At 35.0% G+C, this 27,125-nt stretch overlaps 1 protein-coding gene across 1 annotated transcript; it reads left to right on the top strand.

The window, feature by feature from the left end:
- Positions 1 to 8,742: 8,742 nt before the first annotated feature.
- PI15 (peptidase inhibitor 15) lies at positions 8,743 to 26,370 on the top strand. Its single transcript, XM_004679788.1, has 5 exons — positions 8,743 to 9,034; positions 20,997 to 21,115; positions 22,114 to 22,246; positions 22,363 to 22,478; positions 26,196 to 26,370. The coding sequence occupies exons 1-5, from the start codon at positions 8,762 to 8,764 to the stop codon at positions 26,329 to 26,331; spliced, it is 777 nt and encodes a 258-aa protein (XP_004679845.1). The 5' UTR covers positions 8,743 to 8,761; the 3' UTR covers positions 26,332 to 26,370.
- Positions 26,371 to 27,125: the final 755 nt, after the last annotated feature.

The raw sequence follows: 27,125 nt of genomic DNA, 5'->3' as shown, positions 1-27,125 counted from the left end.
TAAATGACTTCACGAGGACAGTGGTTTTTAGTTCTTTATCTGTATTTTTGTCCCTTGGATGTAATTCCCTTAGGTGTCAAAATTCTGTGTATTGCCTGGTAGCTGGACATCATGTTAATATCTGCTCTTGACATTGGAATGACTGAAACTTTGGTTTGTCACACAGGAGAGTCAGAGACTAATGGCCCTCCCTTGCTGATTTGGCCTCCCTTCAGCTCTCACTAGCACTGCAAGTCTTCTGAATTTCAATCAGGTTATTCTTTCCACTCTTTGCTTGAGCTCTCCACATTGACCTGTACCATCTATTACAAGTTTACCATGTGCTTCATTTTGTTCCTAGCTTATCCCTGAGTCTTCTTGCCAGTGCAGCAGGTTGAGCATTGATTTATATACTAATTGTGATCAGGGAAGAGGGCATATACTATATTGCTATTTTTCTGTTCAAATGTGGCATAGTTCCAGTACAATCCTCAATTCAGCTTTGGAACTTGCCTATTAAAATGCACACTGGGCAATGGATGCCCCTCCAAAAAGCACAAATCAGGTGTGAATCAGAGCCCCCCACTTTTGACTTTCTGTTTTGCATAATTAAGTATCCATCTGTTGCACCTACTTTCCCCCAGACCATTTTACCTGGTCACTGACCTGCTCGCGGAGAATGGGTGAAGCTGGCTTTAAGGAAGTACACTTCTAGGTAAACAGGTGCATTGTCTCCATGCCTGCCTTGCTAAAAGAATTAAGACATGTAACTACTTGATTTGCTAGGCCACAAGAATCTGTTGCTAAGTAAGTCAAGACTAAACTGACTCTCCCATGAAGAAATAATAGTGAATTTTGTAATTTTTAGTAATGGTAACTTAATATTTCTTAGGTAGCAAGTAACTGTTTTCCATAGTAATGTCTTGAATGATTGACATGGCTTTCTGAGATATGACTAATTATAAATTAGTGCCTTGATATAGTAAATATCAAGTAAAGTTTCACCTTATTTCCCAGATATGTAATTAATCATGTAATGCTTCATATTGTTCTTCTGTATGATCAAAATATGTGGACATGATGGGTACTGAGCAATAATGACAAATTTCACCATATAAAAACCTTGCTGTTTGGGCAATAAGCGGAACAGTTTCTCCAAGCTTCGGAGTGTGCTGTCTCTCATTTTCTCTCTTACAGAACCTCAGCACTGATACTCTCTCCACCCTCTTCAGGACCAGGGCAGGTCCCCGACAACCATCTTTGTCATTCACGCTTCATCTTCCCAGATTGCAATATGGAGTGATAAATTACAGTTGTTGAATCTACCTCCCTGTTTTTATAGTGTTATGTCTACTCCTCTACAGTAGAACAGGAAAAGCTTCCTTCCTCTTCCTTTTTATCTAGCAGAAACTTCCCTAATCCCTGAGATGTTAGTAGTTCATTCCTTTTCCTGGGGGCATAGGGTGAGACAGGCTATTTGAAATGTGATTTATGAAAAGAATAGTTACTTCAGTTTATTATTTTCAGAAATATTAACCCATTGTGTATAATTTTACTTAGCAGAATATTTCATGATGGATGACTTCCATAATCTGAGGTTATAACCAAATGTCGGAATGATGCATTTCCCAGAAGTTTTAATGCTTTTCCATCATTCTTCTAAAGGGCCACCTGACTGCACACCCCTTATGAATGGCAACTGATGTGCTCTGTGATATATAACCGGACTAATGAATTGAAACATCCTAATGCTAGCACCATCCCATATGTTCATTTTTAAATTTTCACTGGGCCACAAACGAGACTTTCCCACAAAGTGTATCCAGACATTCTTCACAGTAAAAAGACCAAAGAGAATTGATGACTCTGGCCAGAGTTCCAGAGTACAGATGACTTTTGGAGAGTCCAAGTGTTTCCTGGCTATGTGCTGAGGTCCTGGATTAAAAAAGAAAAAAAAAAAAAAGCTATGCTGATATAACACTTATATTACTATTTATCAAATTTAACAAATATATTTTGAATGTCTCCTATAGGCAAAGTCTGAAATGCCATAAATAAGTGCATTAAAATCTCTGTCTATTTGATTATGACACAAACACCTTGGAAAATAAGCATGGAAAATAAACATCCTACTCTTTTAGGATGGAAAATAAACACCCTACTCTTTGGGTCATTGTTCTTTTCTAGTCTCAGTTTTATCCTAAGCATCAGAGAAATAATCCTTTATGGATATATGTGCAATATATAAAGTTATATATTATATTCCACTTGTAATGTTGCAGAAGACTGTGAATTTATTAGATTGAGGAAATATACAAAATAGGCATACAAAGTATTGTCAAATTTGAATCCCATGATTAATACTATATATAAATATATAAAATATACAACTTATACATTATATACTTATATAAATTTGTACTATAAGTAGATACAAATGTAATTATATTTGCCACTAAAATATTGCATTTTCAAAATGTTAAAGAAATTATGTAGAACATATTATCTATCACTCCTATGTAAAAATTATATTGTATTTTATTATTTACTATTGTGAAACCAGATTAAAGTATGTGCATTTTAACTGACAGTTGTTTCCTTTTTTTAATGTGATTAGAAAAGGAAATATCAGTTAATCATATTCATATTTTTTAAAAGAAACACTTTTAGATTTTCTAGAAAATCATAAAAATTAGCAATAACAAGTGTGACCAAACATGAGCTTTCTCATTGGCAATAGTTCTGAAAACCATAGTTTCAAATCAGCTTTTTGAATGCCTCACACAGCTGATTTGGAAATAATCAAGTACAAATTAATAAAGAACAAACACAGGAATTTAATGTAAGTAGAGAGTACAATTATATAACAGTGATATAAGTTCTTAATATCTTACCATTTATATAGAATTTTAGGGAAAGCATAAAAAACAGTGGAGGGGAGAGCACAAGGGATTATAGTGATGGTGTATGGGTGAGTTGGTGGTGGAAATTGTCCAAAAAGAAAAAAACAATATAAAATATATGTAAAACTAAAAAAAAAAAAAAATTGAACTTGAATTTTGTAAAAAAAAATTTGCTACAATAAAATAAAGGAAGCACTCAAAAAAGAGACAGCAAGGAAGTTCAAGAAATAGGTGTAATAATATGAGAATAAAAACAAAAGGAATTGCCACAATGATGGTAAAGGAAGTTCTCAGAATAATGACATCAAAGTATCTTTGAGAGCAGCCAGTCTAGATTGAAGTACAAAGAGGTCCAATACAGTGTTTCCAAATGAAAAGTAAAACTGGTAGATTTCATTACATTTTTTAAACACCTCATGAGTAAGTTTATAAATTATTATAGAAGAAAGGAAATACAATCATAAAACACTATGCAATGCTTATATGCATATTTCTATATGTATGATACTAAAAACAATGGCTAGTGCTATAACCTAAAGGTATGAAATTAGGCTACAGAAAGAAGGGTAAATTTGTTTTTTTATTGCATAAGGAGAAAAGCTTGAAAGAGAGCTGAACACTCACCTTTATTATAGGGAATAAATGTATAATTTATCAACTACTGCATAACAAATTATCTGGAAACTTAGAGATTAGAACAACAATAAATATTCATTATCTCACACTATTTGTGTGTCAGGAATTTGGGAGTCGCATAGCTGGTATGCTGACTCTGGGTTGCTCTTAAAGTATCAGTCAAGATGTTAGCTGAGATTTACGAGAGAATGGAGGATCCGCAATCAGACAACCTATATACATAGCTGGCAAGTTGGTGCAGTTTACGCGGGAGCTCACCTCATGGACTTCCCCACAGAGATATTCGGGCATCCACAGAACTGAAGCTGGCGTCGCCAGAGTGATCCAACGTGAGCCGGGTAGAGGATCTAGGATGCCTTATGACTGCCTGTGAAAGTCAGACACCCGCATTTCCACAATATCCTGTTGATTAACGAGCACCTCAGACCTGTGCTATGTGAGAGAAATGACACAAGGTAAGGAACCAAACCATCTGAAAAGATGGATAGTTTTTAGAATATCAATAAATATGCATATGGCCTGGAAATATGGCATTAGCTGCCGAAAAGAGACTAGTAATAAATGTGGTTGTTTCTCAGGATCAGAAATGCAGATGGGGATAAGGGGACTTAATTTTATTTTAATTCTATAGAAGTATTCAACTTTTAATAGTACATCCATTTATAACCACATCTTTTTAATCCAGTCATCTACTTCAAGCATTTGGGTTGATTCTGTCTTTCCTATTATAAATAAAGCAGCAATAAACATGGGGGTGCAGGTGTCTTTTTGAATCAGTGTATCTGTGTCTTTTGGGTAGATACCTAGGAGTGGGATTGTTGAGTCATGTGGCAACTCCATTTTTAGTAGTTTGAGAAACCTCCAAACAGTAGGAAAAGAATGTTTTTAAAGTATGTTGGGGGCATAAGAAGTGGCCAGACTAGATATATTGAAAGTAATGGTTTCAGTGAATAAAGCTTAAAAGTTACAATGATTTATATTCACAAGACTTATGTAAGGCAGGTTAACATAACTGAACTTGATCTATAAGCGAAGGACAGACAAGTAACGATGATATATATGTGGAAATGATCTCTCTCCTTTCTTGGAAGATAAGCAAAGACAACATGGATGATGAATGACAAAAGAGACACTTTAGTGATCCTAGAGAAAGACCACGGGATTAATTTTAAGACAGTAAAAAAACCAAATATTTAAAATAAAATAGGTTAGATTTCAAGACATTTTCAAGATTAAAAATGTTTTAAGGAGCTACTGGATGTATGCAATATGTTAAGAAAGAATAAGGAATAAAGGATGATTTGGGCTTTTGTTTTGGGGATGATAAGAGTAAAATTAGTTTCTATTTATGTGGCCTGCCACAATTTACATAACAATTTCAAGTGTTCAGCATTCCATTGTTTTAATTATCTTACGAAAAATAAATATGAATAATATTACTCTTCATATGGAGTGCTTTTACCTATATTACCTTTCCCTACTTTCACCTTTCTTTCTTTTAAAGTAGAGGGTACTTGGGTCTCCCTATTCAAAGACACTAGTATCTAATATTGCCTGATTCTTTTCCATGTTAGTAAACAAATGGATATTTTTAAAAACTTATCAAATACAAATAATATACATACACACATTTACATAGAGGGTTTATCTCTTTCTCTGGAAGAAACTGGTTTAGATATTTTACTAAGCATACAAACCATCTGAGGATCTTGAAATGCAGATTCTGTTTAAACGGATCTAGGATGGAGCCACAAATTCAGCGTTTCTAACAAGCTCCCAGTGCTATTCAATACGACTAGTACACTGAACATATTCTGATTAGAAATGATTTAGATTAAAACCATATGCATATCTGTGCACACACAAACCACACATAAAGTACTTATGTTTAAACAGGTGTACCATTCTGGGGCATTTATCATGCTTTCTTTCAATTCTAAAATCACGACCATTTTCTCACAGGATTCAAGGTAGTCAGTGATTACTACCAATTACATACTTACTCTTTTCAATAATATCACTGCATTCCATTTCTTTGTTGGCAAGAATTGCCCTAAAGGTTTTTAAACATGTCAGTTGTCTTTTTCAAGGAGAGATCTCATAAAGAACCACTCATTGTTAGTTGTTCATTAATAGTTCTCTTACTGACAACTTGGATGTGTGCCTCTAAATTCAGCAAGTTTTTTATAAAATTAAAATTACTTCCAACGCATTTCAAATACTTCTGGCAATAACGTATGCTTGGAAGCAGAATTCTTAACTCTCCTCCCACAGGTCTTAGCTTTTATGATTCCATAGCCTTGTGGGTTTCCTTAATAGCCTAACATTCCACAATACAATACATGTGTGTTGAAAGACATCTAAAATCACTGACATGCCTCAGGGTCAGGACTAAGCAACTATTGGCTCTGACCCCATATAATTGAACTTAAAGAGGCAATCTCCTATTTAGGTCCATCTCAGAAATCCCTTCTTCATTTTCTTAGATGAAACTCATTTATGGGTCAGGCAAGTTTCTCAAGGAATGCATTTTTTAATCCCCGAGGAAACCCCCGAAGTCAAACATCAAGAGATGAACATTATCTCAATATATACACAACAAAGAAATTAACCTTGAAAAGCACAGTTCAGTTTTTATGAGGTTCTAAGCTAGAACTCAGACACCTTGGACAAAGAATGGTTTAGACATTAAAAATCCTTCAGTCCCCTAGATGCTGGACAGCTGTATGAGATATGTTGAAAAATACAGGCTAATCAGTGCTGGCAATAATTTCTCAAATGGCCCTAGAAATCTGTTAGTGCACAGTTCAGAAAGTATGCTGCCTAACCTCCTATTCAATTCAGGAATCCTTGACATAACATCCTTGAAATTCATTTAAGGCACCAGAGTACTTTCTGAAGGGGTGAGACCCTCGCTGGACAGCTCCAGTTAAATAACTGCAGCTGTGAGCAACCACGTGCCTTTCCTCAAGCTGTTCTGTTTTGTACCATTCCTGCTTATGTTCTGTTCTCCTATGTTCTTGCCTTTTCAATTTTACAGTGTTAATTAATTCAGGTTTACAGCTTCCAGTTTTTCAAGTTCAGCATTCTGAAAATGACCACTTTCAGTAGGAGCTGAATACGCATTAAATACAAGAAAATCTGAATTTGGGCACATTATCGACATCTAAGATGGCATCTCTTGGTGTACACTGAACTCAGAGGTATTTCTATTTCAAACACCTTACTGCTCTCAGATGGAATTTGATGTTGTCAATCTTGTCATGGAATATGCATTTTTTCCCTCCCATTTTCATATGCACCCATGAAGAGTTAAACGACACTCATGAGGCCACACATATTGCTGGAGACCCAACTGGGAATTGAGCCCAGGAAACTTGGCTTGTAGTCCACTGTGCTTCTTCCTAACCACATGACCATCATTTCTGATGAATATAAATTCACATAATACTTTGCCTGCTGAAGCACGCAAGAGGCATCACCTTGGCAAACTGGACAAGTTGATGTATGTAGAGTAAGTTTCTAAACTGAACACTTGTATTCTGCAGGATCCCAATGCCACTGGCTGTGACGGTTCATGTTTTCTGATGTTGTCATGACACATGGCAGTTCTGAGGGTCATTTCCTTACACATTTCCCCGATATTCTCACTTTTGGGTTTTGTCTTACCAGACATAGATTTTGCTTCAGTGGCATCTTTCTAATAAAGAACTTACTGTTGGCAGCTGTTAAAATTCTTCATGGCCTCTGTGCTGTGCCCTCCAATACACTTCCTGAGAGACCAAGCCATTCTCTGCTTAAAATTACAACTATATGCTCTTAAACCTGAAACAGATGTTATCTTGGCTACTATCATTTGTCATGAGCTTCTCTATTTGCATTTTATGTAAGGCAGATGAAAGGCAGGTAATTTGCTGCTTCACTCTGTACTGAAAGGGAGGTAAAGGCAGAACAAGAGAAAGAGTGAATAAATACATAAAATAGAGGGAAAAGCCACATTGAGAAAGTAAGTACAACTACTTGAGCATCTATTATCCTAATATCATATGCTATAGTTTGGCTACTACTGATTTGCCTGGCATCACTCTTGAATCATATTTGTGGCCACCCAGAGTAAATCTGTGAGCTGATTTCTTGATTTAATATCAGCTTGCTCTTGATTTAATATCAGCTTGTCATTTACTATCTTAAAAAAAATGTACTGCTTGTTACTCTGTGTTTTCAAGAATTCGACTTTTTTTTTGTTGTTTTCTGTTTGTATGAGAACCAGGAAATTAAGGAGAAAAATTAACCACTTGTAGAGAAGGCAGAAGCCCAGAAACAAGGGGGTTAGTCTTTTATGGTTTGTACTTTGTAAGCTGTGGGTGTGACTCAATTTCCTCACCACCCACATTAAAAAGGTTGCCACCCAATCACTGTTTTTTTTTTCTATCCCAAACCCCTCCCCTTTGATTTTGGCTAGGAAAGACCCTAAGAAAGACTGCCTTTTCTGGACGTTACTAACTGTGACATATAAAAGCTGTTAGCTGCTCCTGTAGCCAGCAGCATTCAAACCTTGCAGAGTTTTGCTCTCTGAGAGTTTGTAATGAGACACACTCCTCTTACAAAAGTTCATGCTACAACCTAGCAAAGAACTTTAAATTTTTGGAAGAACAGTATATTCATTTTGGCATTGTGCAGAGGTAAGCTACTTAGCTCAACAAGTTTATTTTGCATGCAATGATTTTAAAGCAGCTCACATTTTAATAATGTTTTAGAAGTGAGGTTGGATTATTATAACTTTTTTGTATGTGTTCTATCATTTGGTGTCCATATATGTCTGGGAGACATTATCAGCATATTCTCTATTGTTACCTGTGATGCATTTTTCCTCTTCACTGAACTGCAATTTTAAATGCTTTCCTTTGAACATAAATATGCAGTAATGCATTCTGTGATTCAGAATGTGGGGCAAATAATTCACATTCATTTTAGGGTCAGTAGTCATGCTGCTTATTTTTCTTTCTTGGGCATCTGCTTTAACACACCCAGTAAAATGTATAGAGACTACTCTGGGTGGTCTTGTAGACTTGAGTTCAAAATTTGCTTGGACTTTTGGGGACAACATCAAATCAAGCAGTGTTTCCAAATAATGTCTTTGAAAACTGATAGCCCCGTCCTCTTTTTTTCTCCCTCCTAGACCCTAACTCTACTTTCTGCTTTAAAGCCAAGTACATTTGGTGGCCTGTTCTCCAGCCCTCAAAATGATAGCCATCTGTGCCCTCAGCAGTGCACTATTGCTCTCTCTTCTCTATGAAGCAAGTGCCATTGCCTTACTCAATTCTACTGACTCATCCCCGCCAACCAATAATTTCACTGAGATTGAAGCGGCTCTAAAAGCACAACTAGATTCTGCGGATCTCCCCAAAGCCAGGCGGAAGCGCTACATTTCGCAGAATGACATGATCGCTATCCTCAATTATCACAATCAAGTTCGGGGCAAAGTGTTCCCACCAGCAGCAAACATGGAATACATGGTAAGAAAATTTGTTTACTTTGACTTGTGAGTGAGAAAGCTTTCTTTACACTGTACACTGGAAGAAACCAGCAAGTCGTTATATCTTGAGAGAGATGGATCTTTTTAGACATTTTAACTCCAACGTGCCTGTTTAAGAGCTGTTCTATCCTAGAATTAAAAGAGGTGGGGGAGTCTTATTTTCTTTTGTGAGTTATACAACTATTGAAGTATCACATATTTTATAAGAAACATAGATAAAGAGTGGGGTATGCTAAGTGATCATATTTGAAAGGTTCACTTAAAAAATTCACATGACACATTTTTGTGCTTTGTTTATCTATCAGTTATATTTATCTGCTAAAACATTTCTTGCAAATAACGTTTGAAGATTATATGTTTCATGTGCATGATTTATTCTCTGGATGTCTTTTCCAGAGGTGTCTTTTCCCTTTCTTGGACAAAGCTCTTCCTGACGCTGATCTATTTGTATTTTCAGAGAACATGCTGACTTTTTCCTCATGATTTAATGTTTTGTCGTTCAGATAACAGTGAAGCCAGCACATTTGCACAGTGTTCCAACTTGCCATGAATACATTCCTTGATCTCTCTTAAAAATAGGCTCTCTAAGTTTAAATCATGTTACATAGCAGTTAAAAAAAGAAGAAGAAAAAAAAACACTAAAGCTGGTATTGATAATATAGATGTCTTTTTAAAGATGTTTCTTTATTTCTGGTTTTGAATTTATGCAAAATTTTGTAAGAGCAAAACTTGGAGCTGGTTTGAGACAAAGAAGACAAGTGTGGTATCTGTAAGTTGGGGTGGAGCTGGTGGTACCCCTAACAGTTTTTATAAGTGCTGACCTAAAGTTTTGAATTTTGAAAAGAATCTAAATTAATTGAGCTTATTTAAAAATGTTTTTAAAGTCTGACTAATTGCAGATGTCAGAGTCACAGGAAAAATAAAGATTTGGCAGATGTAAGTTAGTCATAGTTCATAAAAGTACAATTTAGGCACTATGAAAATGTCTTTTGCCAAAGTTATTTAAAGAAAAAGGAAAAGAAGATGTGATTAGTCCTGATGTATGACTGTATTGAGGGGCAATATAGTCTTATGGTTAAGAATTTAGGTTCTGGAATCTAAATGAATGGGTTTAAACCCCAGTGCTGGAATCAAACATTTATGTATTCATTACCTCATTGCATTTCATATTCATCATCTGTAATATGAAACTCAAAGAGAATTTGCCACTTATGATTACAAGAAGTAATGAATGATTGAGGGTTAGAACAATTAAGCCATAGCTGACAGCAAGATAGATGTTAACAAATGCTAACTTGTGTTGGTTTCTGTAAACTTCTTATGTAAGGCTGCCAGTGATGACCTATTCAAGATAAAAGATAAGAAACAGTTATAAACTTTCTAGAAAGTGATCGTGAGAAAATTATTCATCAAATTCTGTGTGAAACAGAATGGTATAATATCTACACTTTAGGTTTAGGAAATACTTCCTAGCCACAATCACATCATTATAAAGAACCTGAATTATTATATATGGTTTATTTTTTATAACCTGATACAATGATACTATAGTGGGAATTTTATAAATTTACCTTAACTCAGTAAAGGTAATGAGAAAAGTAGTTATTATCTCAAATTATTATTATGGGTATAATATGTACAGTTCATTCACACATGTATCTACTCATGCAATAATTACTACTTGTTAGGCATTCTTCTAAGCACTGGTGATATATTCATGAATAGGTAATCTTTGGTCTTCTGAATGGAGAACTAGACAGTAAATGAGATAAATAAATAAATCATATCATACATTAGAGGTTGATAAGGTCATAAAGAGAAATGAATCTCATTGTGGCGAGATTGTGAAATTTAATAGGGTGATCTGGAAAGAGCTCACTGAGAGTGTTCTGGAAGGAGGTGAGGAATTGAGCCACACTGATAGATAAAGAAAAACCATCCCACGCAAAGGGAAGGAAAGTGAGGGCCAAGGCTCTAAGGCAGGAGAAAACTGACTGGTTAAGTAAAAAAAAAAAAAAAAAAAAAAAATGTCATAAGCTGGAAAGATCTTGGAATTAGCTACTTGAAATAACGTGTCTGGATCCCTCATGAAAACTCAGAGAAACTTTGAGGAAAGTAAGTATAATAGGTAGCTTGAACACCAGGGGAGGAATTCTCAGGGTCCGGTGAGAAATATAAATCTCAGTTGAAGACTATCACTTCAACTTGTCCACCATTGATTTGAATTGTGAGACATCTGAAAGCAGCCTCAGTTCCGACATCTACTATGCAGCTCAAAGACAAGGGACATGTCCACCTGTCATGTGTTCAAATTACCCACATCAGTGAGGGATGTCACCACCCACAGAAACAGCTCAGAAGATGGTCTTCAGAGTAGGGCTGTTCTAATGGCACCAGCCTGATTTACAATCCCTTTAATCCACAACTTCTTCCTCTGAGCCATTCCTCATGCCATTTTCTCCCATTCTAATGACTCCTCCTTAACATAACCTGTGACAATAAACCTACCCTTTCAGGGTTCTATTGTAGTTTATGACCTTAATTGATTCTTACGCATAGCCATGTTTGCCTTCTTTTAATCCACTCTATATTTCATGCCCATTGTATTAATCTCATCAAAACCAAATTTACTTGTATATTTCTTATAAACTTCTCAATTTTAAACTATCAGGGTGCTATGTATGTTTATTCTCCTTTGTGCATCTGTTTTCATGGACAATTCATGTGGACAGTGCTCCACCATTATTTGATTATTTAGTTGAAATCCCTGTGAATTGTGCTGTTTATAAATAGTGTCAATTTCAATATCATTTATATTAATAGTTTTCTCACTATTTACAATACTAAAATAAAAATAATAAGTTTCTCATAAATTCTAAAAGTCCCTTAAGATTAAGTGATGTCATCTTCTCTGAGTACTTAGTTACACTAGTGTACACTTGACTAAATAAAGGGGAAGCAATTTGAACATGAAAGTGTTGACAATCTTATAGTTGTATAATATTTCTTTGTAACTTCCAAAATTTTAGTAAAAAACATCACTAGAAGCATTTAATTTTTTAAGCACAATATCTTTTAAAAATAATAATAATATATGTAGAGAGAGAGAGAGAGAGAGCTTAAAATATGCAAGTCAACTTCTTTTTGTTTGGCTTCTGTGCTACAATTAGTTTATTGACTAATTTCCAGAACTCCTTGGACACCAGCTGTTTTTCATTCTTCTTAAGGGCAGTTTAAAGCATGACTCTAAACCACAAACCACACTAGATTCTTAGAAGAAGAATTATCCCCCAAAGAATGAAATTGCAAGACTCACACATGGAGAAAAATCTGTAGACTATCCCTGAGTTCAAATCAATTGAAGAAATTAATTAAAAACTTTAAGTCCTTTGAAAGAATAAAAGCCAAAGATAACAGAAATCTTTGTCTTCAAAATTCCACTGAAATAGCAAAAACCAAAACCCAATCAAAACCTAATCATATAATATAGTATAATACACTGCTATATAAGATTGATGTAATTGGAGAGGTCAAAGTAAATAGCCATGGAGAAGTGAAAGAAAGAAAGAAATGATAAGATTTCAAGGCAAAATCTTAAAAAGCTTCAAAGGGTCTTATTATATTAGGTAAAACAATGCATGAAGAAATTTGCAAAGAGTGAAAAACCTAATATTAGCCCTATTTTTGAGAAATTTTAGAAAATATTGTGAATCATTTACTATAAAAACAACTAGAGAACAGTGAAAGTTTTAGAGCTGGGTTAGAGCTGCATTTTATAATGCTGATGCTGAAACTGAGAGAGTTGAGATTGGCAGTAAAAGTGACTGGAGAAGTGGCAATAGCTGAGTCAGTGATAGCTTCTCTAGGCAATGATGAGGAGATGAGGAGCCATAAACCTACTCCTATATACAGTGACACATATGAACAACCAACTTAAGTAATGCATGAGATGGCAGTCTTCACAGAGAATATAGAAAAGCTGAAAGACAGATGATGACAGTATGAAGGTAATGATAGATATGAACTAAAAAAAAATTGTAATGTGATTTTAAGAGGTCAGCATAGCTATAATGATAACAGTATCTATTTTATTTGTTTGGTGCCTACATATGCTATTTGCAGAACTAAAGGCTTCTGCTGCTTTTGTGGGGAAAAAATTATCAAGTCATAGTAGTTAGTAATGTATAAGCAAAAATGACTTGAATAAATAAAGGAGAATAGATTAATCTATCCTGAGAAATGACCAAACTATTTGCCTACAATAATTTATGACTTAGTAATAATGAAAAATGCTCATTTTGTTTACTTGGGCTGTATGTGGAAGAGAATGTAAATAATGTACAAATTACATTTTTAATTCAATAGTTGATCAAATAATTGTGGTATCTATTTTTATCATTTGTTAATTTTGTCCCAGATGGCAACTTTCCTCTCACTAGAGAAGATAACTTAATTTTCTTGTTAGAGACACAAGGAATTTGACAGATATAACTTATATCTTTCCAATGAAGGCTTTTATGACCACTGGAAACAGTTCTGAGAACTGTTACCAACCAGCAACAGACTGAGAAAGACTGATAGGAAGGCATTTCTTTAGCACATTCAGAACTCTGCATTCCTATTCACCTATTTTTAAGTGTCTTGGCTTCAAAGAGAGACCAAACACATTTTGTAGAAATTCTCTTCCAACGTATACACTGATTAGTATTACTTATTTAGTATTACTTGTATGTGAATTTCAGCTCTCCACATGTGGTTAGCTGAGGGTAAGAACATTTTTTTGTGACCATATTTGAAACATTACCATGATTCAAAACCTGACTATCAGGTGGCAGAGAGAAAAGCTGTAAATCACATGCAAGCTACCTATAGGGTGACTCCTTTTCCTAGTATTCAACATAGCTTTGGTGGCACATGACTGTTGACCACATAATATGGTACAGAAAAATAATTTTTTGTGCTCCTAGTGAGTTCTCTGTGAAACAGAGAACACTCAGTAAATATTTGTAGAAAAACTGGAAGGAGTCTGTTAACCCTTCCTAAGCTTACCACATAAGGAGCTTGTGGTTATGGTAGTCTGGTGGGCAAGAGTCATTCAAAATTCAACCACTTATCCCACAATATTTATTCATGAGCATGGCATGTGTGCTGAAGGATTCAGGGAGAATGAAGAGACACTCTTGGATGGGGAGAACTGTGAAAGACAAGAAAGTGAGAAAGCAGTGAGCTGAGTGCCATAGCAGCAAAAATACAGTGTCTTGCCACCAATCGGGTCATTCATTACCCAGTATTGAACTCAGGGTAAAGAAGGAAGAAAAACTCCCACAAAGAAATGATCTTAACTATCAAATAGGAAAGATAAATAGAAATTATACAGGAGGAAGTGAAGGAAAAATCTAACATGAAATAGATGTGGAAGGGTGTTCTAAGAAGATCCATGATAAATTGAAGCCATGGATTAAAATGTGGCCTGGATTTAGTGTATTAAAGAAAAGGTGACGTTTAATGAGGCTGGTGAAGACATGCAAAAACTTGTTTCACCTTTAGTCATTTTTTTTAAAGATTTATTTATTTATGCACACAGAACTAGTCCAGAACAGGCCAGAAGTGTAGGAACGGTATGAGGATTCACCAGAAGTAGAGCGGGGAGTATAATAGGCAGGTCGACTAAGCACGCTGCTGAGGGGAGCAATGGTTGGGTCAGGAGAGGTCTGCTACACCATGTGGGAAACCTCCATGGGTGGGGATCAAATTTGCAGTGAAGCAGCTGCAGTGAACTTTATGATGCTGCGCTTTAACCTATTGTACCACCAGGGAGGTCCCTATTTTAATTTTATTCTAAGATTAAAGGCAGTTATTAAAGGTTTTTAAAATGCAGGGGAGTTAATTACATCTTCAGCTCAGAAAAGTCATTCTGATCACAGCGTAAAATGGGGTGAGGGAGAGACAACCATAAAGGCAGGGTGCACAAGATGCTGTGATGACACAGCATGAGTGAGAGATAATTGAAGCTTCAATTAATTTTTTTAAAGATTTATTTATTTATGCATACAGAACTGGGTACAGGCCAGAGGTGCAGGGGCAGTGAGAAGATTCATCAGAGACAGAGTGGGAGCAGAACAGGCTGATTGATGAAGTACACTGCTGAGGGGAGCAGCGGGCGGGTCAGGAGAGGTCTGCTGTACCATATGGATCACCTCTGAGGCAGGCGGGGATCAAACTCAAGCTGAAGTGGCTTTAGCTTCTTAGTGCTGTGCTTTAACCCGCTGAGCCACAAGGGAGGGCCCAAAAGCTTCAATTAATTTTAAGACTCTGGGGCTCTGACAGAATGAATTGAGAGATCAACTCAATAGGACTAAATGATTTATATGAAGTAGAATGAAAATTTACATGATGAAGCAGTCAGAGAGGATGCCATCTTTTTTGACCAGAACAACTGTATTTCTCTAAGTTAGTAGAAACAAAATAAAGAGTAGAATTCAGCAGGTTTATCATCTGGGGCACACAACTATAGACACTGAAAAAGTAGCTATTGTACAACAAAGAATTTTGGATGGGAACATGCTAGGGTAATCAAAATGGACCATTTGCATAACAGGGATGGGGTGTTGTGTCTTGGAGACCACCTGGATGGAATGATTTTATCTCTGGGAATCTATGCTAGAAATTTTTTTTTTTTGAGATAACATTAGTTTACAACAGTGTATTTTAGAGATATAGGATCTTCTCATTTAAGTGTTGTAGCCACACACATCACCCTCAAAATAGCCATAGTCCTACAGCATAGTCCATTACCCTCTCTCCTGAATTTTGCAAGAATGTTTCATTTTTTTTAAAAAGATTTATTTATGCATACAAGAACTGAGGTACAAGCTAGAAGTATGTGGGGAAAGTGAGAGGATTCACCAGAGACAGAGCGGGGAGCAGAATAACAGATTCACTGAAATGCACTGCTGAGGGGACAATGAGCTGATCAGGAAAGGTCTGCCAAGCCTTGTGGGTTAGCTCCCTGGCTGGCTGGGAATTGAACTTGTATTGGCAGTAGCAGCAGACCACCTCATATTGCTGTGCTTTAACCTGTTGTGGCATCAGGGAGGGCCCTCATTTATCTTTTATTTATTTATGTGAATGTGAACTAACTCTTAAATCAACACAAATTAAATCCTTTTCAGAAGCCTAGGTAGCTTCTGAAAAGTTCTTCATTGGGAGTTGGGGGAGACAGGACTAATTAAAGGGCATCAGAAAACTAGATAATGACTACTTTGATTGGTCTGGTTGCATGAATTTAGTTGATCTGAAAGTCAGTTAAAACTAAGTCAATGGCCATTAAATAGCTATAAACTTGAAATGTTTATCTGTTTTTTTGAGAATTTCCATTGAAAGGTGTGGGGAAGGGAGCAAGGTAGATTAAAACTAACAGCTTAAAACTGGTCAAGAAAAATATTTGGCATAAAATATATACTAAACTGAGGTTTGGAGAGATGGGCTTTGAATATTTCCAGTCTGTGTTACCCATAGTGTCAGAAAATCAGGTATCGAGCATTTGGGGGCATGAATATGAAAGATGTCTAACAATATGTGCTTTTAAACTCAATTTTTCATGAAATCTCCTAAAATTTCACACTACATACTCCAAACTGAAATAGTCTGGAAATGTTACTTAAGGGCACAATTTTGGTTTTGTTTTGTTTTGTTTTGTTTTACTAAAATGTGCATCAAATTCATATTTCATAAAATATGAACATTCAACCAAATCTGTCTCTCTGCATTCCAGTAAGATCATGTTTTCAGCAGGCAGTAGGTAGGCGGAAAGGCATTTGAATTCTTTTGACCAAATGAGAATTGGCAAGATATGGAGTTTACATGCATATCACAGGATAGTCTGACAATAAAAAATCAGTTTTTAGATGATTGTAATATTGAGTTGGTAATGGTAAAATATATATATACATATATATATATAAAACCATATATATATAACCCTATATATATAAAACCATATATATATATGACCATATATATGTATATGTATGTGTATATATATATATATATATATATATATATGAGAATATCATTCTGGCTTTCAATCACAATATTAAATAATAGCTGATGGGTATTATGTTCCCTGGAAAAGAGAACTGTTGTTATACTCCATCAATCAATGGCCTTAAAATCTGAAGATTAAGCTTGTTAAAGGATTTAAGATTTTAAACTTGCCAAATGTTTTCTTATATTTATCTTCCAGTGGATGTTACCTTTCCCCCTTGTCCCATCCTGCTGAGCTCATTATCTATATACAATTCTGTTCCTGATTATTTATTTGCTTCAGGGTTTATCTTTTTGCACTTTATCTGATTGTTTGCTTAATTGAGATTAAAGCTTGTTATTTCTTAGACTTCAGGCTGTCAGATAACAGGATCAAAAGTGCACCTCATTCTGCTTCTCACTGCAGGAGGTTTTCTAGTTCAGGACACCACTACCACCACAGTGCATGGATTTTCAATAAAAGTAATGTTCACTATTAAGTATAGTTCCCCCACCTGCCCCTTTCCCCCAGCTTGAACGGTGCTCAGTACTCTACATTCACTATCTCCTTTTGTCTTGAGAGATGAGGACAATTTTCCTCATTTAGAGACAGGAAATCCAGAGCTTGGAGATTACAGGTATATTTGCATGTCATGGAGCAAGTATATCAAAATGATGCGCATGAATTCTTAATTAATAGGCTCTTAAGCCTATTAGCTGAGAATTTCCTTCCCTGAGAATATCCCTGAACATTAAAAAGCATTTCTTCATGTGGAATAAAATCTTGGGCCTAATAATATCGGAAAACTCTGCATTATAATATTAAGCCAAGTCTTTGAAGGCTGTGACTATGCTTTAGACCTCTGTCTTTCAACCACCCAAGTCTTTCTTAACCTCCAGAACTCCGATATTAAATCCCTATACACCTCACCTTTCGTATCTTGAGTGTTAACAGGAAAGGTTGCACAAAGATTGGTTACTTTCCAAAAATCCTGGAAAAGATAAGAAGCTCCCCAGCCCTTAAACCATACATGTACATGAATGGAGCCAATGAGTTTACCTTGGAAACTGGAAGCAGTGTGTGGCTATAAGGAATGCCTTTCACCCAGTTGTTATCCCTGGTTGGAGTCCAATATGTATGTGATGTCACCTGACCACTGCCGAGTAGCAGCGACAAATTATTCTCCATTTATTCTCCTGGGGATGCAACCTAAAGTTGTGTTGGCAGATTCTGGCACATACTCTTGCTAGGCCATATCATTATTCAAGAAATAAGTTGCTAATAGGTCAGGTGTGTATCTTACAGACTTGATACTATTATTATGGAAAGGGATTACCTTGCTTTTGCATATTTTTAAATTTTTTTCTCAACATTTTAGATTTTCAGAATGGTATATATATGTATTTCTCCAGCATGTTACTTCTGTCAGCTAACAGTCATCTAGAATCACCATGACCTCTGAGTAAGCACGATGAAAACTATCTGTTAATTCTGTGTTCACATCCATGTAACATATTGCCTTCCCCTGTGATTGTCATCCTCAAAATAAATATTGCCTTCCCCTGTGATTGTCACCCTCAAATAATATTGGTCTATTTGTAGAGCAACACACAAGACAATTCCTCTACCTCTTCCACCCATAATTCTGTCTTCTATGAATACAAAGAACAAACATCTTCACGAGATTGGCATCTCTATGAAAACAAAACATGTTCTTGCTGTTTTTTATCAAAACTTGGATCAGTAACAGAGTGAAACTAAAAGGAAGAATACTGATGCAAGTGCTTATAAGTGACTATTATATATTAACTACAGAAAAGTCCCCTTCTTCCTAAGCCTTCCATGTAATGCATAAGTATATAAGGAGAGAGGAGGTCAGTAGGGCTGGGGGGAGGAGAGAAGAGTCCCAAAGTTACCTTCAATCAAAATGATGGAGTAATCAAATACAGTTTTAATAAATTATTATTAACCAGGAGAGCACAGAATCACTTTGCAAGTATACATGAAAGGCCCCCAATGTAGAAATTATAATTTGGAAGTTGTATAATTAGACTAGCTACCTGTCTCTAAAGTTCTCTAGGAGGTTTGGGAGTTATTTGTCAGGTAAGAACTTTACACTGTGTGCTAAGAATTATCTTAGGTTATGGCTTAGGACATGAAACATAGCTCTGTAAAATATATATCTCACTTATTTGTCAAGAGACTATATGCTGAAAATCTTGACAGAATAAGTAAAAATGAGTTATCCCAGTGATTGTTTCTGTATCATCACAAAATTCACTTGGATACTCATTCAGCACTTTTTTTTAAAGACAATACATGGGGATGAGCTATAAATACCTATAATGAATGACATGAACAATGTTTATTTGTGAATATACTTGGTTGACTAAGAACATTTTAAAGAAGCAGCCTTTAACTACTTTGGAGTTTCTTTACATAATAGATAATAATGTATTTTATTAGGTATTATAATACTTAATTATGCAATTATTTGGTAGACATTTTATTTCCTATATCTCCCCTAAACTGTAAGGAATGATCATCATCAGCCTTGCTTATTATTCTCTATCTCCCAATAAGTATTCATTCTCTAGCTGCTAAGATGAATAAATTATCTATAGTCCAATCGGTTAGTCTAGATATTGATATATTTGGCATTTTCCATTGCTGAAGACTGAGCAATCATCCCAGTTAGTAATTTTATTGTAAGCAGGTTTGGGGCAAAGGTTGTTCCTGGGTTACTTTTTTCTGTCTAAATCGAAGATCAGTAAGTTATTTCCATAACTTGGGTATTCTAGAGAGTGCTCCAAAGAACATAGGGTGGATACATCCCTTCAAATTAGTGTTTTTATATTCTTGGGTAGATACTTAGTAATAGAATTGCTTAATCATACAGTAGATCTCTTTTTATTATTTGGAGAAACCTCCATACTGTATTGCATATGCTGTAACAATTTACATACCCACCAACATTTTACGCATCCTTGCCAACACTTACCTGGGCTTTTTGATATCAACCAGTCTCACAAGTGTGAGATATTATCTCATTGTGGTTTTGATTGATTTCCCTAATAAGTGATGTTGAGCACTTTTTCATTTTCCTGTTGGCCATCTGTACATCTTCCTAGGAGAAATGTCTGTTTAGTTCCTTCTGCTCATTTTTAAAATTCTATATTGTTGTTGACTTTTTGGTTAGTTTTGATATTAACCTCTTATTTCTCAACATGTGAAAGTTCATAAATTTCACATATGCATCATATTTTTCTATTTTATACTGAGATGCGGGGAGTTTTAGAGACATTGAACACACTTCTTATTTTACCAGCTATTAGTTAGGGGAGCAGTCTCTTGGGGGAGATCTAATTTTTAAGGTATATTAATGGTATGGCTCTTTGTTGCTATGAAGATGAAATTTAGGAAATCAATTGACTTTGAGGGATTCAAATTTAATCAATATAAGGTATCAATATAAGGTGATCAATATAAGGTATCCCCAAATTACATCTACACACGTTATTTTTGTTAGCCTACTCTTTATTAAAGTTGACATCTGAATTGTGAATCTATTTGGCACTAAGTTTTTGCTTTGGTAGTATAATCACATTGCTTACAAAGGTCATAATGAATTGCATAATATTGAATAAAATTAGTTCAATAAAATAAGACCATTATTATGCAGAAATTTACATAATCATTATCATTATTATTATTTACATATATTTGTATCTATGCACATGCATTTATGCATTACTGAGTAATAATGGTCTTAGTTTTTTGGGTTTTTTTAAGTTAAAATGGTCTCAGAAATAAGAATTGAAAGAACTTTAGGAAACATAACCATTATTTCTGTCCTTTTATTTTTTGTTTGTTATTAGCAAACCTGGTTCAGCTGAATGTTTTTACCCCTTCACAGGTTTGGGATGAAAATCTTGCAAAATCTGCAGAGGCTTGGGCAGCTACTTGCATTTGGGACCACGGACCTTCTTATTTACTGAGATTTTTGGGCCAAAATCTATCTGTGCGCACTGGAAGGTAGGAAACAGATTTTCTGATGTCCTTTATCTACACAATGGTGACATATATTTCAAGTAATATCAGCAAATATTTATTGAGTGCTGTGTGTCAGGTACTGACATTTGGCCAGGACTATTTATTATGTATGAAAGGATTATTTAATGATTTAAAGAACCTAGAAAGACCATTTTCCCTGTTAACTTTGGAACACTTTTGCTTGATTGTATTCCTCACTTAAATCACAAGATGTTGAAAGTGTGTTTCTTTTATCCTGCACTCAGAAAAACCCTGACTGTTTCAGATGTCATTCTTGTACATATGCGTTTCCTACAGTTGCATATCTCTGCAAGTGTGGTATATAATGTACACATGTATTTATGCATATTATATGTGTATGTATAATGCAAGTTAAATTTTATATTTTTCTATATATATATATATATATAATGTTGCAAATTTATGCAATGATAAACAGGGAAAACCTGTTCCTATTAATAGGATATTTCTTCTACCTCTGTGAACTATCTTTCCAACATTTCAAAGACCTATTCTCTTCCACATGGAAGATGAAAATCAGGTATACTGTTATTATAGTCGTTCAAATTTAAGGAAAAAATGCATTGACTTCTAGAATTGTGACTACATTTGTATACCTAATTTGACTGGTATAATGGTATAATAATTGTACCAGAAAATTCTCACAGAACAAACTTTTGACATGCATCAATAAGATATAAATGACGATTGCTGAAATAACTGCATTTCTTTTTTTAAGTAAATTGACATAGCCTTAAACTCAGAATCTCTTATTCCAGAGTGGGGCATTTTAATGCTTGGCACTACTTGGGAAAACAAAGGACTGCATTAAGGGAGTGATGGTACTTATGATGATGCATATACTCTTGGATAAACATGAATAATCCACAAAAAGAATACTTAATTTATAGTTTTGAACAAGTCCACCAGATATTACCACTGCTGTACTCTAAGTTCCCACTATTTTTCTTGGTATCTAGATATCGCTCTATTCTCCAATTGGTCAAACCATGGTACGATGAAGTGAAAGATTATGCTTTCCCGTATCCCCAAGACTGCAACCCCAGATGTCCTATGAGATGCTTTGGCCCCATGTGCACTCATTATACCCAGGTTATTTCAATTGTCTTAATTTTTTATGCATAGCTTTAAAATGTTCTGAATGTTTTGTCAAAGATGCATTTTCTTAGTTCTGACTCCAACAATGGAATATTGGTTTCTTTTCACAGATGGTTTGGGCCACCTCCAATAGGATAGGATGTGCAATTCACACTTGCCAAAACATGAATGTCTGGGGTTCTGTATGGCGGCGGGCAGTTTATTTGGTTTGCAACTATGCTCCCAAGTAAGTATCAGTTTTGATTTTACTTCCTCAGTCTTTTTTGATGATCATTACCTTCAGTTGGTAGATATTTTTAACAGGTAAATAATAGGAATAAAACCAAGCTATGAAGACCTCTGAGCCTCAAGCCTCATCCACTACTTAAAAACCGATGAGCCGCAAGGTTTCTTTACACAAGGCCAGGGCTTTTAGGCTAAAATGTTAGCTATAACAACTTGAGCTATGGAAATTCACTACATTTTCCTATTTTTCTTGAATCATGGTAATCATAAATTATGTATATTCAAACTTTTCATAGTTCAGAAGGTAACAGAAAAGACTCTTCTAGGGAATTTATTAGTACTGCAGTATTCTCATCTGTCATACCAGATTGTAAAATTAAAAAGTATAGTTTTCTCATTTCATAGATGATTCATTGCTAGCAAGGATAATTTGAATGTGAATTCTTTTTTAAATTAAAGCCTTGTGATCTAAATTTCAGTAGAGAAATTATTCACTAATTTTATCCCATGGCATACATAAAAATACATTATGAAAGTTTATCAAAGATTATAAAATAAAACCATATTTACGAGTTTTCTTTGTAATATACAGATAGAAGTGTGTAGACATTTGATAAAATGTCCTCTTAATAACAACTCTTCAGATGATAAAATGTCCCAGTATTTATACACGAATCTATTCCCACTTGTAATAAATACCAAAATGTGCAGAGGATTTATGACATGATTAGTGTCTTCCAAAGTGAGTACCAAAGATTTTCTCCAGCTTTGCCAGCATAGGGAGGGGGAATGAGAAAACGTTTCACAAATAACTGCATTACTCATTTAGATGATAGTATGCCAGGGCAGTGCTTTTGCAAAGATAGAAAACTAATGATTTTCCTTATGTTTCTCTCTTCATAATTACTAAAATGGAGAGAGTATGTCTACATTATGAAAACAATTTAAACTAGTGCATTTGTTTCATAATTAGTTTCACATGCTTATTTTCCCATTTGTCCTTTACTTTTCTTCCTAACATAAACAGGCCAAGTAGTACCCAAATGGTGAAAGATATATTTATTTCAGTCATTTAACTTTTCTGTTCTTAGCCAGGGTTAGCAATTTGTAGTATTTCTGAGTACCTGATTGCTTTTTAAGTGCACAAGATTTAGATATTGCATAAGCATGTTATATTCATTATAAGAAAAAGTCATTATTCTGAAACTTAGGCAATGGAAGAAATTTTCAAATACTGGTTGATAGCTATTATGACTCTTCCAGTGTCCATATGTAGCCCCTCCAAACCTAACTGCTTGTCAGGGAAACAAGTAGGGACAGAGGGGTAAGGTAGTGTGAGAGATAGAGGCAGGAAAGGAGAATTAAATTAAATGGTATAGGCCAAAAAAAATAACATTTACTTTTGAATATAAGTATCTTCTATCCAGTAAAATCATTGACTTATGTGACAATTTATAATACTTAATATATATCACTGCATAAGTAAAATTACAATAAAATTACCTTTTGATTTGTTAAAAAAAGTATGCCCTATAATCTCAAAAATGTATGTAAAAATAAATAGAAAACTTTTAAATTTAAGTAGTATGGTTGTAGTTCTGGGTAAAGATAGGGAAAAGGTTCGCTATACAGAGTGAGAGATAGAAAAGTTCTTTATACAGGGTAAAGGAGTGATCTGTTAGAGAAATGAGCTGCTGGTATGTTTCTGAATAAGCAATTATGTAGTGTCATCAAATTAAATGCAAAGAAGCTTATCTTACGGCACTGTACATAATAAATGAAGCAGATGTGGTCATTTTTGGAATCTCATTTCATTGTGTAATATGAATTTTTTATCAATGTTACTAATTTATAGTTATATTTTCCTTTATAGATACTTTATATATAAAAGAATCATTTTTATCTGATGGAGGCAGATAGTTTCATGTGTTTTATTTGTACTTTGTGAGTTACTCCTTGGGTGTTATTTAAGTCTTAGAGAAGACAAGGACCACTTGCTCGATATTTAAGTCTATTACTAACAGTTGTCTTATTTTCAACCCTGACTTTTTATTATGACAACCATACTTTCTTCTTTCTACTTTCCTTCATATTGCTGACTATACTGTTCTTTCTTAGTGCTCTTATAATAGTACTGAAAATAGTTATTATCTTCTTCATAATTCAGTAAATAGTAAGTCATGGTACCTGTTTTTAGTTATCCTAATGAGCTAATTTAATGTATGATTATGATTATACCATCAGTAGAGATACAGAAAAAACACTGACAATACTAAGCAATTTAGTTAAATGCACTAAGTGTTATTTAAAAAAGAATAACATTAAGAAATAAAAATAGCCATGAGTTTACATATGGGAAAATATTTTGAAATGACCTTTAGTTGTTTCTGTCAGTAAATCACTCTTTTCTTCCTATGGCAATGGAATGTTCCATATCTCCTCCTCATTTTGTGAACACTGAGAACCTAAGATGTTTTACTTTAGAAACATATCTTGTGAATATTTATAATGAAATCGTTGTTTTTCATCATTTTATACCTCACATAAAATTATATATATACATGTTTGTATATACGTATATATATATATGTATATATATATACATATATACATAATGTAATCATCAGCCTTACAATAGTGTTAGCATGAGTTTTTGAAAGGTAAAAACTGACTATGCAATTTAGAAGGACTGTTCCAGGAAGGAGATGAGGTGAGTGGAATAAGCACCTCTATGGCTGGAGCCAGAAGGGATAATGCTACATGAAATAAATCAGAGGAAAAAGATAAATACCAGATGGTGTCATTAATTTGTGAAATATAAAGTAACTAAGTTAACAGGTATAGCTGACTTACAGCACTGAAGCACCAAGGTGGGGAGCAGCACAAAGAGAAGAGAAGCACAATGGGCTATGGTAGTGGAATATGGATAAGCTGGTGGTGGGTATACTAGGGTGGTAACACCTGATGGGTACCCCACTATTATTTCCATTAAAAAGAAATAAATTTTTAAAAGTAAAGCGACAAGCTTCTTAAAAAGAGCACATCAGGCCCTCCCTGGTGGCGCAGCGGGTTAAAGCACAGCACTGAGAAGCTAAAGCCACTTCCGCATGAGTTCAATTCCCGCCTGCCCCGGAGGAGACCACATGGCGTGGCAGACCTCTCCTGACCCGCCCGCTGCTCCCCTCAGCAGTGTACTTCGTCCATCTGCCTGTTCTGCTCCCCACTCTGTCTCTGGTGAAGTCTCTCACTGCCCCTGAGTCTCTGGCCTGTACCCCAGTTCTGTATGCACAAATAAATAAATCTTTAAAAAAAAAAAAAAAAAAGAGCACATCAATCCATGTGATCATGTGCTTAAGGGTAATCTAATTTTTAAAAAATGGGTTAGTAGCAAGGCCCTCCCTGGTGGCGCAGGGGTTAAAGCACTGCACTAAGAAGCTTAAGCCACTTCCAAATGAGTTCGATTCCCGCCTGTCCAAGAGGAGAGCCACATGGCGTGGCAGACCTCTCCTGACCTGCCCACTGCTCCCCTCAGCAGTGCACTTCCTCGATCTGCCTGTTCTGCTCCCCACTCTGTCCCTTGTGAATCCTCTCACCTTCCACATCTCTGGCCTATACCCCAGCTCTGTATGAATAAATAAATAAATCTTAAAAAATAAAATGGGTTAGTAGCATAATGCAATATCACCCCTCCTTTTTTTTTTTTTTTTTTTTTTTCTAGAGGCAATTGGATTGGAGAAGCACCATATAAAGTAGGAGTCCCATGTTCGGCTTGCCCTCCAAGTTACGGGGGATCTTGTACTGATAATCTTTGTTTTCCAGGAGTAACATCAAACTACCTGTACTGGTTTAAATAAGCTTACCTTTTCCTCCAAGAAATATAGTGGTTTCTGGGACTCACAGACTTATAAATACATCTATGTCTATATCTATATCTATATATATATATTGAGTTTTGCACAGATTATACATATTTGATGATAATCTTGTTTTCTTTTATTATTCATTGTATATTTGAGTATTTGTCTAGCGTGTTTGTTAAACATTTGAAATAATCAGATAGTACCCTTATCTATTTTCTGCTCTCTAAGCCTGTTAGTGCATTGTTACGTAGTATTGTCATAATTGTTACATACCATTTCAAAACTTGCTTTTCAAAAAAATTAAGTTTTCCCTGAAGAGTCATATATATAGATGCATACACATACAAATTTGCAAATGTATAAAAGATGATGAAATATAGATAACATGGTTCAGTAGTTATTATGAGGGAAATTAACAAAAATATTCTAAAATGTATATGAGATGGTAGGACATCTTCAGCACCCATTTCTATAATACCTCCAAAATGATAAATGGCAAGAAAAACTCAGCAGTATCTATATTCAATAGTTGAATTATAACATTAATTATATCAAACATGGATATCATTCTGGAGATATCATCTCTTCTTTGGGTTTACCAAAGGATATGCTCAATTTTTATCAGTTTCAAATCATGCTTTGGTTTAATCTCCTGTTATTGAAATAGTAATCATATGGCCACTGCTTACTATGTGCAAGGCAATCAGCCAATTATGTTCTGATAATGCAAAAAGATCGAGCCATAATTTCTGCCTTCAACTAGTTCAGGAATAATGCATCCTGATGAT

This window comes from Condylura cristata, unplaced genomic scaffold (genome assembly GCF_000260355.1).
Source record: "Condylura cristata isolate star-nosed mole 26May11 unplaced genomic scaffold, ConCri1.0 scaffold00009, whole genome shotgun sequence".
Taxonomy (NCBI): Eukaryota; Metazoa; Chordata; class Mammalia; order Eulipotyphla; family Talpidae; genus Condylura; species Condylura cristata.
Note: the sequence above shows the minus strand (reverse complement) of the source record. Positions and strands in the feature narration are given on the sequence as shown.

What these genes read in the sequence shown, in the direction of transcription:
- PI15 (XM_004679788.1), top strand. Translation starts at nt 8,762, where the DNA reads ATGATAGCCATCTGTGCCCTCAGCAGTGCACTATTGCTCTCTCTTCTC. An exon ending in CAGCAAACATGGAATACATG is followed by an intron (nt 9,035 to 20,996) that starts GTAAGAAAATTT and finishes ACCCCTTCACAG; the next exon opens with GTTTGGGATGAAAATCTTGC. An exon ending in CTATCTGTGCGCACTGGAAG is followed by an intron (nt 21,116 to 22,113) that starts GTAGGAAACAGA and finishes CTTGGTATCTAG; the next exon opens with ATATCGCTCTATTCTCCAAT.